The 18,025-nt window shown below is 52.1% G+C and overlaps 1 protein-coding gene across 2 annotated transcripts in view; it reads left to right on the forward strand.

Moving 5' to 3' along the window:
- Nucleotides 1–18,025, forward strand: part of KAZN (kazrin, periplakin interacting protein) — a 199,700-nt gene that overhangs the window by 89,640 nt on the left and 92,035 nt on the right. For both annotated transcript variants that reach the window (XM_011966784.1, XM_011966785.1), the window contains exon 3: nucleotides 16,525–16,661. In XM_011966784.1, coding sequence (XP_011822174.1) covers nucleotides 16,525–16,661 — 137 coding nt within the window. The remainder of the gene's footprint in view (nucleotides 1–16,524; nucleotides 16,662–18,025) is intronic.

The raw sequence follows: 18,025 nt of genomic DNA on the forward strand, positions 1-18,025 counted from the left end.
TAATCTCAGCACTTTGGGAGGCCGAGGCAGGCGGATCACGAGGTCAGGAGATCGAGACCATCCTGGCTAACATGGTGAAACCCCGTCTCTGCTAAAAATACAAAAAATTAGCCGGGCGTGGTGGTCGGCGCCTGTAGTCCCAGCTACTCGGGAGGCTGAGACAGGAGAATGGCGTGAACCCAGGAGGCGGAGCTTGCAGTGAGCCAAGATCGCACCACTGCACTCCAGCCTGGGCGATGAGCAAGACTCCATCTCAAAAAAAAAAAAAAAAAAAACCACTCCTTTCTTCCTCTACTAAATTAGGAAGCAGTTGTGGGGGTCTCACAGAAGTCAGACAAGCAAAGATCACAGTGTTTTGTGACTGAAAAGGGCGTCTGAAATCATGGCTGGGATCCTGGGCCACGGTGTCTGGTTGAGACTGAATGCCAGCAGTAGACAGACTTATCCGCCTGGACTGGCGCAGGCAGGCAGCCGCAGCCCCCCAGCAGCTGCCCTCCCCTCCCATTAACAGCTGTCTTCACACCTTTGAAATCTCTGTGGATTCTAAAGCTCATCTTCAGATACCGTTTCCACCTATGAGGTTGCTGGGTTGTTATTGTGCCCATTTCACAGAGTTAAACACTGAGGCTCTGAAAAGTTGCTGGGTGTCCTCAAGGCACATGGCGGGTGGGAGGTTGAGCAGGACCTGAATCCTTAGTGACCTGCTGTGAGTCCCAGCTGGACTGAGACTCATCTTATCCCAGCAGCCGTACTGGGTCCGTGAGGGGACCTGGCATGTGCCTCCACACCTTCCAGGGACAACTGGGGCCTGTGGCCTCTAGGGTGATGAAAGGTCTTGCAGGGTGGGACCACCAGGCTCCACTGCTCCCCACTGCACCGCCATTCCATGCCCAGGTCCAGCGTCTGCCCCAGCCTTGCTGCACCAGGGACTGCCTACCTAGATATGATGAAGAGCAGGGGGCTCAGAACCAGACCCACCCAGCCTGAACCTGGCTCTGCCTCTTACTAGCTGGGTCAGTGTAATCTACCTTTGCCTCAGTTTCTTCATTTGGTTTTTTGTTTATTCATTTGTTTGTTTTTTTGAGACAGAGTCTTGCTCTGTCGCCCAGGCTGGAGTGCAGTGGTGCAGTCTCGGCTCACTGCAACCTGTGCCCCCCAGGTTCAAGCCATTCTTGTGCCTCAGCCTCCATAGTATCTGGGATTACAAGCGCCCGCCACCACGCCCGGCTAATTTTTGTATTTTTAGTAGAGACAGGGTTTCGCCATGTTGGCCAGGCTGGTCTCGAGTTCCTGACCTCAAATGATCCACCTGCCTCGGCCTCCCAAAGTGCTGGGATTACAAGCGTGAGCCACCAAGCCTGGCCAGTTTCTTCACTTGTAAACTGGGGAGAATGATGGCATTACCTCTCAAGATTGCTTTGAGGAAAATTTGAATGAAAACATACAAGGTGTAGAATAATACCCACCCCATAGGAATCACTTAATAAACGCTAACTGCAGCTGTTACTCTCTTGATTAGTATCATTGGTTCTCATCGCCGTTGTCATTATTAGTGCTGGGGAAGCCTCTGCCTTTCATGATGCCAAGCACTGCCTGGCACCTCCACGAACGTCCTCCCCCTTAACTAACCACAGTCACACATGGACAGTGTTGTCATGGCCCGTGCAGGACTGAGCTGGACTTGAACCCAGGACCAACCCCACAGCCCATCTTCCTTCCCCAGCCCCAGGGGCCCTGGGGACTCAGAGTAGGGACAGTGCCCACCTCGCCCACACCTGGAGCTGCCCTGCCTCACTGCTACCCCAGGCGGGTGTCTGCTAACGTCACGGGGACCCACAGCCCTCCAGGTGATACAAGCTGGGTTACCGCATTCCCCGCACACTAGGCACTGTTCCGAGGGCATTGCATTTCTAAAACCAGTGCTATGAGGCGGATGCAGTTTCTAGAAGCTTTTAATTAAAGGATCACGTAGTACTCATATAATACATGAATCTCAAGTTTATATCTTGGAGAATTTTTACAAACTGAACATACTGTGTGACCAGCACCCAGATCAAGAATAGGACCTCATTCGCTTCCCAGAAGCCCTCCTGTGCGCCCTTCTTGCCACTATCCCCCTCTCGCTGACTTCTAGCCTCTCGCTGACTTCTAGCCACGGAGATTAATTCTGCCCCTCTTGCATCGTCTCTTCTTAGCACTATTTACAGTATGTACTCATCTGTGTCTGGCCCTAGAAGCGTGACATTCGGTCCGTGTGGCTCTTCTGCGTCATGTGTGGCCATCATTCATTCATTCTCACCGGGTCAAGCCATCCACCGTGTGAAGGGATCACAGTGGGTGCAGCCGTTCTCCTGATCGAGGGTGTCTGGGGAGTTTCTAGTTTGGAGCTTTTACAAATAGTGCCGCTGTGAACTTTTTCATGCAGGTGAACACACAGATGCAGGCCTTTCAGACAGATACCCAGGTAGGACAGATGGCAAAAACGCTGGCATGATGTGACTTGCCCCAGCTCCCCCCACATCACTCTAGGGAGTGGCAGAGCTGGATTTGAACCCAGATTGTCTGGCTCCAGGTTCTCACTCGTGAGCTCTGCTCTCTGCGGCCTCTCTCCTCTCTTGTAAACTTTTCTGGGAAGAGGCTGCTGCCTGCATCAGCCTTCAACAGCCCTGCTGTGTCTCTGTTGCACGGCGGGGGTAAGACCAGTCCCCATATCACTAGGCACCCAGGGCAGCTTCCTGATGGACAGTCTTGAGTAGAACACCAAAGCCCAGAGAGGGTGCCTGAATTCCCAAAGCCACACAGCATGCTGGTTTGCGCCCCAGTGTCCTGCCTCCCTGTCCGCTGGCCATTCCCTGCCCCATGCTGCCTCTTTCTCCTTTCTCAGGACCAAGCCCAGGCCATTATCTTGCCTGCAAACGACCTCACACACCCACACAATCCTTTAAAAATAGCCCTCGTTGTGTGAGGCATGGGGCCTGAGGCTGATGTTGCATTTCCAGAAATCTCCATTTCCCCCTCCCGCTCCAACCTAGGGAATGTCCGTGTTCCGGGCCCATTCCCTGCCACTATTTTTAGCGGTGATTAGGAGGAAGGAGGACATTTCCTGGACTCCCCCTCAGAGGCTGGAAAACAAACGCCACCCCCTCCCAGTCCCGACCCCTCCCATTTCCCTCCTGCTGGTATACCTTGGCCTCCTGTCTCCCTCGGGGAGGAGCAGGCAGTGGGGGCCTGCTTCCCGGGGCCCTCCGCCCTCCTGGCTTCCAGGTGACCTCTGAGCAATTCCAGGGGCAGGCCTAAGCCGGGGTGGTGGCAGGGACAGTGTGCTCCATGTGCAGTTAGCACCCTGAAGCCTGCAGAGGGCCCCCGTGGCTCCCTGCAGTCCCTCTTATGACAGACACTCTGTCTGCAGGTTTTGGTCCCCTCCCCGGGACTAGCCTAGCCCTTTCCAGCCCTTTCCCATTGGAATCCCTGGCTCCTGGCATCTGTATGAGTTCATTTTCATGCTGCTGATAAAGACATACCCGAGACTAGGACATTTACAAAGAAAAAGAGGCTGGGGAGGCCTCAATAATCATGGCGGAAGGCAAAAGGCACGTCTTACATGGTGGCAGCAAGAGAGAGAATGAGAGCCAAGGGAAAACCATCAATCTCTTGAGACTTATTCACTACCATGAGAACAGTATGGGGGAAATTGCCCCCAGGATTCAATTATCTCCTGCCGTGTCCCTCCTACAACGCGTGGGAATTATGGGAGCTACAATTCAAGATGAGATTTGGGTGGGGACACAGACAGACCATATCAGCATCCATGCCTGAGACAGAGGCTCTCCAGGTGGCCAGGACGGGCCGTGCACCCCCTGCCTCCCATCACCTCCCTGCCCCAGCTCCAAACAGAGTCTATCCAGTGGTCTTGCAGCTCTGCTCAAAACCCCACCCCTCCCTACCCCCATACCCCGGGGTGCTGCTTCCTTCTCAAGAGTCTGCCCAGTCTAGCCTGAGACTCTCTGGCTGTTAGACAGTCACTCTGCGTGGTTAACCGGAGCTTTGTGGTTGGGGAGCTTTTGCTCTCATTCAATACGCATTATTCAATACTATTATCCCCATTTGACACATGAGGCAAAGGGCCCTTACCCAAGGTCACAGCAAGCGAATGGTAGGGCCAGGCTGAGAGTCCAGGCCTCTGTCTGCAGAGTAGCCGCGGATGGGCCCAAATCCCTCCTGCTCCCTCTTCTGCGGACACTCACTCAGGTCAGCGGTCAGCACCCAGCCGAGCCCACAGACATGGCTGGGCCTGTGATCAGTTGCCAATGTGGAAACACTGGGAGACTAAGTTTAAGGCATGGAAAGTAGCCGTCATCTGGAGTTGGGAATTTTCTTGAAAATGTGGGAGGCCTGGCATGACTGGGCCCCATTCGGTCAGTCGCAGAACAGCTGCCCCGTCTAGGTGGGGTGGGTGTTCTAGGTCCCCACTCATGTACCTGTCTGACTCATGATCCCTGGTGGGCTCTGTGCACAGCTGCGGGTTCTACCTGGATGGTCCTGGGTCCCTCAGCTGGAAAACCAGGGAAGGGGTAGATTAGGGTATTTGGAAATGGTGAGCACTGAGCCTCTGATAGCCTGCTTAAGCCCCTGGGTTACCTGTTAGCCCTTTCCTTTACCTGCCAGGGGCTGTGCTGAGCTGAATGCCGGCTTCTGGAAATAGCTGAGGCCGAGGCCCTGCCTGCAGGTGGCCTCTAGGCTAGTGGCCTCTAGGGGTGGGTAGGTCCTGAGCTGGGGGTCGGGTTTCCAGGCTGCTGGTGCGGATTCCTGCAGGGCCGGGTAGTGGATGGGCAAGGCCATGATTACGCTTGGCATGAGCTGTAGGCTTAGAAATCCAGGAACAAGCTGCATTGAATTCTCAGCAGGTTATAGGGTAGGAGAGGCTTCAGGGGAAAGGAAGAGGCACTTGCTTCAGTGACCATTTCCCACAATAAGCACAGAATACACAGTGTTAAGTTGGTGGCCAGTTCAAAGGAGAACAAAGAACAGGGAAGGGTGTCCAGGGAAGAGGCGGCTGAGAAAGGCATGTTTGAATAAAGAGGAGGTGGGAGGAAGTGAGACACGTGGGTAGGAGGGGGAAGCAAGGAGGGCCTTTCAGGCAGAGGAAACAGCTCATGCAGAGGTCCTGAGGAAGGAGGCCAGTGCATGGACAGCCAGGAGGCCAGGGCACCTGCTCCGGAATGTGAGCTGGGGGAGGATGGGTACGGGACCTGGGGACAGATCTTGGGGGGCCTGTGTAGACCATAGGAAGGATTTTGTGCTCCCCCTTGAGGGGGACAGGAGTTGTGGGAGAGAAGCAGAGAAGTGACATGGTCTGAGCTGCCTTTTAAGAGGACCACTCCACGGCAGGGTTGATGTCCACTGAAGGGTTGGAAAACCAGTTAGGAGGCTACTCTCTCTTATACACATCTAGAGGACCACTCCACGGCAGGGTTGATGTCCACTGAAGGGTTGGAAAACCAGTTAGGAGGCTACTCTGTGACCCAGATATGGGGGTAGGGGTGGTGACACAGCCCAGGTGGGTAAGCAGGGTGGTGACTGAGGAGTGGTAAAAAGGGGCCAGGTCCTGGTACCATGTTGAAGGTAGAGCTGGCGTGGTCGGCTGACTAATTGGAGGTGGAGTATGAGAAAAGTGTGTGGGGAGGTGGTCAAGGAAGATTCCAGAGTTTGAGGCCAGAGCAACAGGAAGGCTAAGACCACTGTGTACTGAGTTTGAAAGGACTGAGAAAAGCAAGCTCTTGGGGACTGGTCAGGGACTGTCTTGGATGTGTTAGGTTTGAGTTGCTTTTAGAGGTTCAAGCAGAGGTGTGGATGCTCTAGGCTCTGGGTCTGGAGTTCAGGGATGAGGTCCAGGCTGGTGTCTGTGGTTGGACTGAAGCCACCAGTGCCCAGAGGTCAGAAGGGAATAGAGTCTAAAACGGAGCAGGCAGAAATGAGAGGAAACCAGGAACACGGGCCCTGGAGGCCAAGCGAAGACTTGCTATCACCTGCATCGCCTGCTGAAGGCAGAGCTCATCAGATGGAGAATGTGGGTTCACACTCAGAGGTTGTTGGTGACTGGCGTGGAAAAGCCAGAGCTGGTCCCAGAGAGGATGGTGGGAGGGAAATGGAGACGGTGATGTGGTCAACCCTTTTGAACACTTTTGTTCCAAAATGAAGAAGGGAAATGGAATGAGAGCTGGAGAGGGACATGGGATCAAATGAAGGTTTTCTGTGAAAGATGTGAGAGAGAATCGCATGTTCCAATGATGCTGAGAAAAATTCAATAGAGGGCACATGCCAAATGCAAAGAACTCAGATGGTCCGAGGAGCCTCTTGTACCAAAGGGAGGCCTCAGTTTCCAGTTGAAGGGAAGGCACAGCAGCAGCCAGGCTAATAGTGGGAGAGCCTGGTAGGAGAAGTGACCCTCGCACTCCTGGACCTGGGGTCTCACCTCTGTGGGAAGCACAATGCCTGGGGTCTTTCCCCAGCCCTGGGCACCTTACAATTTGAGCACTCTGGATTAGCAGAAACTTTGGTCCACTTGAGTCTTCTCATTCCTGGCTGGGACGTGGACACAGTTCACCAAGTCCAAAGCAGCTAGTAAGAACTTCAGCCATGCTGTGGCCAGCTCTGAGATCACCAGGACTGATGCTCAGGGTTCTGTCAGGAGGCACAGGGAAGTTAGCATGGCCTGTCCCTCCCAGGGAGGGCAAGAGGAGACAGGCAAAGAAAAACAAGATGTCCTCTGCCCTCATGGCACAGGACCCTGCTGTCCCTGGGGCTGTCCCCCTCATTCAGTCATTCATTTGGAAGTCACTATTTCCTGAGCACTTACTATGTGCCAGGCACTGCTGTAGTTGTGGAGGATACAGCAGTGAACAGGATGGACGAGGTCCCTGCCCTCCAGGAACTTATATCACAGGTTGGGAGTGGACATGAAAATAAAGTAAAAATAAGTAAAATAAGTAAAAAATAAGTAAAATAACATAAAAATAAGTAAATTCATTAATCCTTCACTTAGCTTTGGCCCAGTTGAGGGAAATAAAATCTGCTCTTTCACCCTTAACCTTGCTGTTTGGAGTTCATTTGCCACCATCTCATTGGTGTGAATAGACTCATTTTCTACCAATTGAGAAAATTGGTTCTTTCTCAACTCTTTTGGTTAAGTAGAGTTGCCCTTGGCTCCATGGAGTATGCTGATAATTGGCACAGCACTGACCAGAGTAGTTCTCAAACATGCCAGCCCCGATCAGGCACTACTGGCATCTGCCTCCCTGTCAGGGGCAGAGCTAGCAAATCTGCCCTGTTTCCCTCCCATGCCATGGCAGACATCCCTAATCAACCCAGCTTCCTAGGGAGCCTAGTTGATTAGTCATGTCTGCCCTGGCGTGTTACTGGAAAACAAGAAGCTATTCCAGATACTTGCCTTGCCCCAGGCAGGAGGTTGGAAAGGTCATGCTGACTAACTTTCCAGAGCACACTTGGAGAGAGGTTCTATGGGGCATCTGGAAGGATCATGAGCCTGAGCGTCAAAGTTCTGGTGTGAAGTTCCAGGTCAGCCACTTGTTGGCTGTGTGAGCTGGTCAACCCACTTCACCTCATGGTGAGAAGATAAAGGAAATTAACATTGTGAGGAGCAGACTGGGTGCCTGTATCCCAGCACTTTGGGAGACTGAGGCGAGCGGATCACTTGAGGTCAGGAATTCCAGACCTGAGCACCACCTGATGTGACAAGAACCCGATTAGCCTTTATAAAGCAGGTTAAACTTTAACCTTTTCCAAATTCACCTTACTCATCTTCGAAACAGGAAAAGACCAAATAAACCGGTGGCTACACATCCCAGGACCATAAATCAGTGGCCCTGAACTTGCTGCCCTCGACTGGCCCTTTCCTTCTCCCTGACCTGGGTCTCTTCCCCGGGGCTCTTTACTTGGAAACCTGCCTATTGCTCAAGTCAGCTTGTATTTTCTGGGACCTCCTAGAGCCTGAGCTCAGGCCTGGGAGCCATGGGAAGCCGGAAGACAGGAAGAGAGGCTAACACTTACTGAGCACCTGCTGTTTGCAGCCGAGGTCTGTCCTGGGTCCTGTCACATAGAGCCTTGCCAGGTAGAGACGATCATGCACAGCTTAACAGCTGGGGATAGGGAAGCTCAAGCGTGTGGGGTCTCAGACTACTAAGGAGCAAGTGACAAAGGTGAGGTCTCTTGGGATTTCAGAAGCTAAAAGGAAGCTCACAGAATCCAGCACCCTCATTATGCTGAGGGAAAACTGAGGCTTAGAGGGAGGGAAAAAAGCAGCACCAGAACCTGGGGCCCCCGCCCCCAACTCTGAAACTGTGTCTTTCTGAAGTTCTCGTCTCCCAAAATGCTCAAGGTCAGCACCTCACAGTCATTCAAGACCAGACAGCTTGTCCCTATGGGGCAGAAATGATTATACAGTCATCGGTCCTCTGGATCTATGGGTTCCACATCCATGAATTCAACCAACCACAGATCGAAAATAATTTGGAAAAAAAAAATGGATCTTTGTGCCTGTACTGAATATGCGCAAGACATTTTTCTTGTCATTCTTCTCTAAACAACACAGTGTAACAACTACTTACATAGCATCTACATCGTATAAAGTGTTATAGGTAATTTAGAGATGATTTACAGTACACGGGAGGATGTGTGTACATAATTTGCAAATACTATGTTTTATCGGAGACTTGAGTGTCTGTGGATTTTGGTATTTGGGGGAGCTCCTGGAACCAATGCCACACAATATTAAGGGTTGACTGTCAGCTGCCATCTACAGATGAGGAAACTGAGGCTTAATCAAACTTAGGCAGATTCCCAAGCCAGTACTTTTTTTTTTTTGAGATGGAGTCTCGCTCTCTCACCCAGGTTGGAGTGCAGTGGAGCGATCTTGGCTCACTGCAAGCTCCGCCTCCCGGGTTCACGCCATTCTCCAGCCTCAGCCTCATGAGTAGCTGGGACTACAGGCGCCCACCACCACGCCCGGCTAATTTTTTGTATTTTTAGTAGAGACGGGGTTTCACCATGGTAACTAGGATAGTCTCGATCTCCTGACCTCATGATCCGCCCGCCTCGGCCTCCCAAAGTGCTGAGATTACAGGTGTGAGCCACTGCGCCCGGCCCCAAGCCAGTGCTTCTAACTCAGCTGCCTTGGCCTCAGAGTTGGGAGACCTCAGCTGACTGTGCATTGGGCATTCTTGCTCCTTCTCTGGGCCTCAGTTTCCCCATCTGAGAAGGGAAGCTGAGCTGGAAGAACTCCAAGAGCCTCACATTCTGATGGGAGTTTATCAGAGGTTCCAGTCCCACAGATTGGTTTGCCAGGCTTTCTGGCCCTAACCTGCCCACCCCTCATTTCGCAGAATGTAGTTCCTGAAGGTTCCACGAGTCAGGAACATTGCATGGAAAAGAAAGGGGGGGCCCCCTGCTGGCAGCAGCTGGGATCGTCTGACGTGGACCTATTCCTCCCTCCTCATCTCAGCCCACGTTTGTCCAGGGTACACCCAGGCTGGAAATTTTTACAAGGGCTCCTGACCTTGGGACATCCAGGATTGGGCCCACAGTGGTGGTTTGTTTAGTTTGAGATGGAGTCGCTCCTCCATGTCCACATCTGGGTTAGGGGCTGTGGCATCCAAAGCCAGAGAAGGAAGAAAGGTCTGTGGTGGGAGCTTGAGGACAAACTGAATGTCACCTCATTGTGTACATGACAGAGCCCAGAGGCTCCTTTGTGTTGTTTTTAGTTGTTCTCCACTGGGCATTCATTCCTAAAGACTCAGCTTTCGTGTTTTCTCGGTCTTTCGCCTGGCAGGGCCCAGCCGAGAGACGTGCCACCATCGTGGGGCCACAGCTGGGCCCCTGGTTACACCCTAGTCTCAGGCATGCATGTGGCCACCTCTGAGTTGGAAAAATAGGTCCCTCCCCACACACCCTCCCTCCCACCCTCAGAGTCCCCACATTCCCAGGAGCGGGCTCATCTCATTCCATGATCCTGCTGGCCTGCTGGGCATGACATCACCAGTCACCATGGCAGTGGTTCCAGTGGCTTGGCTGCTGGAATAGGATCCGCGTGGGTGAAGCCAGATGATTGGGAGGTCGCACAGAGCACTGGAGAGCTAGGGGCTGAGTCAGGAGGCCAGTCCCAGAGAAACACAGCCATGCCTTGCAGGCTGGCAGCTCATCTTGCGTTAGGAGCATTTGGGGAACATCAGAATGGGTTTTGAAAGAGAGAAAAAAGCAGAGCTATGAAGAGAAAAGGAAGAGTTCCAACCAGGTGCGGTGGTTTACGCCTGTAATCCCAGCACTTTGGGAGGCCAAAGCGGGCAGATCACGAGGTCAGGAGATCGAGACCATCCTGGCTAACACGGTGAAACCCCCGTCTCTACTAAAAATACAAAAAAATTAGCCGGGTGTGGTCCCAGGTACTGGGGTGGCTGAGGCAAGAGAATGGCGTGAACCCGAGAGGCGGAGCTTGCAGTGAGCCAAGGTCGCACCACTGCACTCCAGCCTGGGAGACAAGGTGAGACCATCTCAAAAAAACACACAAACAAACAGGAAGAGTTCCACTGCATCATTTTCATAGCTGTGTGTAGAATTTAAATTATTTATTGGGGGCCCATCGCACCGGCCTCATTGTTTGTGTAGAGTTGCAGCACCTGCCATGTGCAAACTGGATGTCGCCTCCTTGTGTACACGACACAACTTGTGGCACCTTTGTGTTATTTTTGGTTGTTCTTTACCTGGCATTCATTCCTAAGGATTCAGTTTTTGTGTTGTCTTGGTCTTTAGCCTGGCAGAGTCCAGCCCAGAGTTGGGCAGAGCGAGGAGCACCCGTGGAAAGGAACCATGAAGTGAAGCCTCATGGGAGAGGGTGACAGCACATCTCATGGCCTGCCCTGGTGTGTCTGTTAGGAATGTGCTGGGCTGCATGTAACAATAAACCCCAAAACATTGGGGTTTGTTATTCTTCTGCTATAAGGCATCCTGGCTGGGTGATACCATCAGGGACCCTGGTCCCTTCTGTTTTTCTTTCTCCTCCCCATTCTTAGCTCATATCTTCCATCCTTGTGCTCAAAAAAGGGCTTATAAAGAAAACTAGATTTCCCAGTGGGTATCTGTATGCATCTTAACTGCCAGAAGTGTGACACGTCCCGCTTGCAGCTGCAGGGGAGCTTGCGAAATTGAACGTTTTAGGTGGGCACATTCCCCACCAAACAGAATTGGAGCATCATGGTGAGGTGGAGGGTGGATGGTGCCAGTGCCAGCCATAGGTGTGAGTTCGTCTCCTCTGTGAGAGCGTCAGCCTCCCACAAGGCAGGAACCATGTCTGGCTCACCCCTGTCTTCACAGCAGCAAGCCTGGCATATAGTAGGTGCTTAATTGAACAGTTTGGGAAGAGCTGCAGGCCCTCTCTTAGGTAGGAGTGAATAATCTAAAGGCACAGGCCCTGCTCTTGCTCTCAGAGAGCCCCAGGTTAGATGCAGGAGGCATAGCCTCCGCCCCACCATGGAGGCGGCCCACATGTGGCACACGCAGAGCCAGGCACATGTACACACACCCCCTGGACTGCCGGATAAATGATAACACAGATGGAGCAGCAGGGAGGCCCAGAGAGGCTGCAAGAGGCTGCACTTCACCCTCTCAAAGGCCATTTGTGAGAGGAAAGGCCCGGGAATGCCATGTGGGGGGCCTGGGGGGTCCCCTCCCAGGGTCTCCAGCTGCCAAGAGCAGAGTCTGGAGCTTGGTTCTCATGGAGATGAGGATAATGTAGGAGGCAGTGCAGAGCCTACGGGGCTGGGGGGCGTTCATTTCCAACCAGAAGGCAGAGGCATGATTTCCCTGCCAACCAGAGGGCGGTGGTGTAAATCCCCCAGGGAGCCCATGCGACCTGCTCAGTAGCAGCCTCTTTCCACTGGGGCAGGAGGGCCCAGTGAGGCTCCCAGGAAGCCACAGTGACAACATGGCTGGGGTCGGTGCCCTTGCCCTCCAGGAGCCACTCCCCAAGCTCGGCAGTGCTCCCCCACTACTCTCCAACCCGCCAGCATGAAACCAGCCGGAAATTGAGTCAGGCACCCGTTCAACCCCAGCTGTGCCATTAACCGGCTGTGTGGTCTTTGTTTCCCCCTCTGTGAGATGGGATGATGAAAATACTCACCCATGCACCTGCCTCTCCTAGGAGGGCGGCCAGGATCCCGTGCGCATGTGCAAATGGAAATTTCCCATTCATCAGCGACAGCGGGGCCCGGCTCTTCCTTAAGGAGCCTTCTGACCACGTTGCATCTTTATTTTTATTTTGATTTTTATGTCTTACTTTATTTTTTGAGACAGAGTCTCACTCTGTCTCCCAGGTGGGAGTACAGTGGTGCAATCTCAGCTCACTGCAACCTCCACCTCCAGGGTTCAAGCGATTCTTGTGCCTCAGCCTCTGGAGCAGCTGAGACTACAGCCTCATGCCACCACGCCTGGCTAATTTTTGTATTTTTAGTAGAGGCGGGGTTTCACATGTTGGCCAGGCTGGTCTCGAACTCCTGATCTCTAGTGTTCCACTCGCCTCTCAAAGTGCTGGGATTACAGGCCTGAGCCACTGCGCCCGGTCATACATCTGTAGATGTTGGGTTTTCTTAATGTGAGATTCACCAGCAATGTGGTCACACCATGTGAGGGGCAAGGCACAAAACTAGCCTAGCTGTGCCAGGGCCTCCCACCCACTGCCTGAGGCCTGCAGGGCCCACCCCCTGCCTGGCAGTAGTAAAACAGAAGAGTCCTCTCTCCATGGACTCCACCGTCCTGGCCCTTTAAGGTTCCAGCCCAGCAGGCCTGGAATTCCAGCCCTGGTGACCTAAGCTGCTGCTCAGCCAAACCAGCTGGGAGAGGACGGACCCAGCTACGGGAGCCTGGAAGCTCAAAGCTGGAATTGAAAGAGCTGCCTGAGACCTGGTGTCCCCACTGCGTAGACCTCCTCCCCATGACTCTGCACATGGTGACATGGCCCAGCTGACCCGCCTCCCACCTGGGGAGCTTATGTTGGACACTGGACCAGGAGCTCAGAGTCCTCAGTCCTTAGGCCATACCTCGTGTCCCCAGCGCTCTCATGTACACAGGCTGAGTTTGCAGGATCGGACGTTCAGAACAAGATGGGATGGCACAGTCAGGATGGCACAGTCATCACCATCCCGTATTCTGCCCTCAGCTAGCCTTGGGGCTGGGGACCCTCCAGGTTTTGGGAGCTTCACTGTGGAGGCGGCAGAACATAGGGTCGAATGTCGACTTTGGGGTCAGACATGGCTGTGTGATTTTAAACAAATAACCTAACCACTCTGGCCTTATCAGGCTGGAAGTTTCCAGAGCCAAAGAGTTGCTTTGCCTCCCCAACCCCCACCACCACCTCCACAATTCCAGACACAAAGAGCCTGTGGAGAGGGGTTAGCCTCAGAAACCCCTCCTTGGTATTCTCTCCAGGAGAAGGACAGAGTGCTCGGGGTCTGGGCAAAAGCCGTGGAGCCCACCCTTATAGTCAGAGGCTGCCCTGAGTCTGTTCCATGCACCAAGGAGCCAGTGCTGTAGGGAAAGAGAGTCTGGAGGGGGCGGACATCATGCTGCTTGCAGGTGGCTACTCAGAGTGTGTTTTGTTTTGTTTTGTTTTGTTTTGTTGGTTTGCTTTGGTTTGGTTTTAGAGACTGGATCTTGCTCTTGTTACCCAGGCTGGGGTGCAGTGGCATGAACATGACTCACTGCAGCCTCGACCTCCTGTGCTCAAGCAATCCTCCCACCTCAGCCTCCCAGCCTCCCAGGTAGCTGGGACCACAGGCATGCACCACCACAATCAGCTTATTTTTTTAATTATTACTTTTTGTAAAGATGAGGTCTCACCATGTTGCCCAGGCTAGTCTCGAACTCCTGGGCTCGAGCGATCCTCCTGACGGATCCCAAGGTGCTGGAATTGCGAGCAGGAGCCAAGGCGCCCAGCCTTATTTTGTTTTGCCTTTTTAACAGCTTTATCGACCTGTAATACACATACCATACAACTGATCCATTTTAAGTGTCCAATTCAGTGGTTTTTAGTATGTTCACAGAGTTATGTATGCACCCCAACAACCAATGTGAGAACATTTTTATCATCTCAAAAAAAAATCCCATACTCTTAGCTACCACCCCTCCATCCCTGATCCACCCCCACACCTGGCCCGAGGCAGACACTACCTCCTTTCTGTCTCTATAGATTTCCCCATTGTGGACATTTCATATAAACTGAATCACAAATATATGGCCTTTAGTGACTGGCCTTTTTCACTTAGCATGTATTCAAGGTTCATCCATGTTGTTGCAAATATCAGTACAGTTGGCATCTTTATCCATAGGTTTCACATCTATGGATTCAATGAATCGTGGATCAGAAATACTCAGGGACCAGGCACTGTGGCTCATGCCTGTGCTCTTGGGAAGCTGAGGCAGGCAGATGACTTGAGGTCAGGAGTTCGAGACCAGCCTGGCCAACATGATAAAACCCCATCTCTACCAAAATTACAGAAATTTGCCTGGCGTGGTGGTGGGCACCTGTAATCCCAGCTATTCGGGAAGCTGAGGCAGGAGAATCACTTGAACCCAGGAGGCAGAAATTGCAGTGAGCCGAGATCACAGCACTGTATCCCAGCCTGGGTGACAGAGCAAGACTCTGTCTGAAAAAAAAAGGAAAAGAAAAAAAAAACTCAGGAAAAGAAAATGAATGGTTGTATCTATACTGAACATGTACAGATTTTTTTCTTGTCATTATTCCCAAAACAATACAGTGTAACAACTAGTCATAGGGCATTTGTATTTTACTAGGTATTATAAGTGATCTAGAGATAATTTAAAGTATATGGGGGGATTGTGTAGGTTGTGTGCAAATACTATGCCATTTTATATAAAGGACTTGAGCATCTGTGGATTTTGGTGTCCCCAGGGAGTCCAGGAACCAATCCTCATGGATACTGAGCAATGGCCCTCCTTGTTTTTATTTATTATTAAGTAATATTCCATTGTGTGGATATATCTCATTTTGCTTATTTAGTTATCCATTGGTGGACTTTTGAGTTATTTTCACCTTTTTGGCTCTGATGAATAATGCTATAAACATTTGCATATAAGTTTTCGTGTAGACATATGTTTTCATAGCTCTTGGATGTACGCCTAGAAGTAGAATTGCAGGGTCGTATGGTAAGTTGATGTTTAATCTTTGGAGGAGCTATCAGACTTTTCCAAAAGCAGCTGCACCATTTCACATTCCTGCCAGCAGTGCATGAGGATTCCAGTTTCTCCACATACCGCCAACCCTTGCTATTGTCTGTGTTCTATTTTTAGCTATTCTAGTGAGTGTGAAGTGGTATTTCATTGTGGTTTTGATTTGCATTTTCCTGATGACAGTTGATATTGAGTTTTTTCATGTGCCTATTGGCCATTTCTTGGAGAAATGTCTGTTCAGATCCTTTGCCCATTTTGTTTGTTTGTTTGTTTGTTTGTTTGTTTGTGACAGAGTCTTGCTCTATCATCCAGGCTGGAGTGCAGTGGTGCAATCTCAGCTCACTGCAACCTCTACCTCCTAGGTTCAAGCAGTTCTCCTGCCTCAGCCTCCTGAATAACTGGGATTACAGGCACACACCACCACGTCCAGCTAATTTTTGGTATTTTTAGTAGAGAGGGGGTTTCACCATGTTGGCCAGGCTGGTCTTGAGCTCCTTATCTCAAGTTATCTACCCGCCTCGGCCTTCCAAAGTGCTGGGATTACAGGCATGAGCCACTGCACCTGACCTGCCAGTTTTTTAAATGGTTTCCTGGTCTTTTTATTATTGAATTGCAAGATAGACTTGTATATTTCAGATAGAAGCCCCTTATCAGATATAGGATTTGCAAATATTTTCTCCCATTCTATAGGTTGTCCTTTACTATGATATCCTTTGAGACACAAAGGTTTTTAATTTTAAGTCTGATTTATCTGTATTTGCTTTTGTTGCTCTACACTTTTGGTACATGTCTTGGTGTGTGTTTTTAACGTAATACTTCTCCCCACGGAAGAAATGAGGCAGGAGGGGCTGTTGGGCTGGACTGAGTGGTTCCGGTGGGCTCAGGGTGGCCCTGCGGTTCCTTTTGACAGGGAACTGAGGCCCTGTCTGCTTCCTGAACCATGGGCCTCTGGAGCCCACCAGGACTCAGTTCTTTGTTATTGAACACTCAGCCAGCTTAGGGCTGGGAAAGCAGTTTCAACAAGGACTTGCTCCCTGGTCAGATCGACACAGCTGAGATGTGAGAATCGGGGCTCTCGACACAGGTGAGCCTGGCTTGGAATCCTGGGAATGTCACCAAGTGGCAGGGGCACATGGGAGGGACACTTCGTCTTTCTGAGCCCTGTTTTCTCACCTGTTACAAAGGTGACAGTGGTGATGCCACTTCTCAGCACTCAGGCATCTGGAGGGGACAGCTGGGGTCTTGGGAACTAACTCTCTCCTTTATCCCCAGCCATGAAAGCTGACCGGAAGCGCTTAAAGGGCGAGAAGACGGACCTGGTGAGCCAGATGCAGCAGCTGTATGCCACACTGGAGAGCCGCGAGGAGCAGCTCCGAGACTTCATCCGCAACTATGAGCAGCACCGCAAGGTCAGCCGCCGCCCTGCCCTGTCCTGCCCTGCCCTGCCCTCCCCTCCCGACACACCAGCTCCCACCTCCCCTGCTGGCTGGCCACCTTCACAGGGTCTGCCTCTTGAATCCCCAAACACAGATAGGGAGGCCTTTGATGTGTCCAGCCAGGCCTAGGCACCGAGATAAAACCGGCACAGCCCCCGGAGGGGGATCTCCATGTCTCCTGGGCAAACAGGACAGCATGAACTCAGGAGTCCAGAGGGTTCAGATCCCGGCTCCTCATGTGTGTGCCCTTGTGCATCTCCCTTGACCTCTCAGAGCCTCAGTTTCGTCTCTGCAGAATGGTGATTGTGGTGGACCTTTCAAAGCTACAGTAAGGATTCGATGAGATGATGAATGCCGAGCGCTCAGCCTGGTGCCTGGCACGTAGGAAGCATCATCAATAAGACGCATAGCTAACATTTACTAACACCGTAAAAAAAGTGTGAAGAGAGAGCTGGGGAGCCCCAGTGAGACAGCAGGAAGTTCTGCCTATAGGGAGGGAGTCTTGGAAGGCTTCACGGAGGAAGTGACATATGCACTGGGCTCTGTGGGGTGAATAGGAGTTTATGGGTCAGATAACTGAGGAATTTGTTTCACCATGTATCTCTCTGGTATCTGTGGTATGACATGCCAAAGAGGACAGCAAAACTTTAAAAAGAGTCAGTCCCCTGGCCAGGCACGGTGGCTCACGCCTGTAATCCCAGCACTTTGGGAGACCCAGGTGGGTGGAATGCTTGAGGACAAGAATTCGAGACCAGCCTGGCCAAAAGCCCATCTCTACTAAAAATACAAAAATTAACTGGACATTGTGGTGCACGCCTATAGTCCCGGCTATTCAGGAGGCCGAGGCACGGAATCACTGGAACCCAGGAGGTGGAGGTTGTGCCACTGTACTCCAGCCTCGAGCTGAATGCACCTCCGGCCTCTGTTTTCTGCCCTGCGGAGGCACCTTGGTCACAGCCCTTGTCACAGGGCGTTTAGCTCGAGGCTCCTTTTCTGAACAGTGGGAAGCAGCAGGCCAGGTGAATGAGCCCTTCCCAGATACTGCCTCTGAGTGGAGTTAAGAGACCAGAGTGTTCCAGGCTGGATTGGAATCTAGATGCTTGGCCCCCACCACCCACTTTGGTCTTCACCAGTGATTGCTCACTGTCACCTCCCGGGCACGCACATCACTTCCTTTCTATGATGAAAGGAGCCCCGAGAGTTCTCTGGGCCAGGCCGCCACAGCCCCTGACGGGGATCTGGGACTTCTAGCTGCCCTCAGTGCCCAACTTGAGCGCAGGACCCGGCTCCCCCATCCTGCCTACCTGTCCCACCCACCCCCGCCACCCTGCCTGCTC

This window comes from Mandrillus leucophaeus, unplaced genomic scaffold, assembly GCF_000951045.1.
Source record: "Mandrillus leucophaeus isolate KB7577 unplaced genomic scaffold, Mleu.le_1.0 Scaffold773, whole genome shotgun sequence".
In the NCBI taxonomy this organism is placed as follows: Eukaryota; Metazoa; Chordata; class Mammalia; order Primates; family Cercopithecidae; genus Mandrillus; species Mandrillus leucophaeus.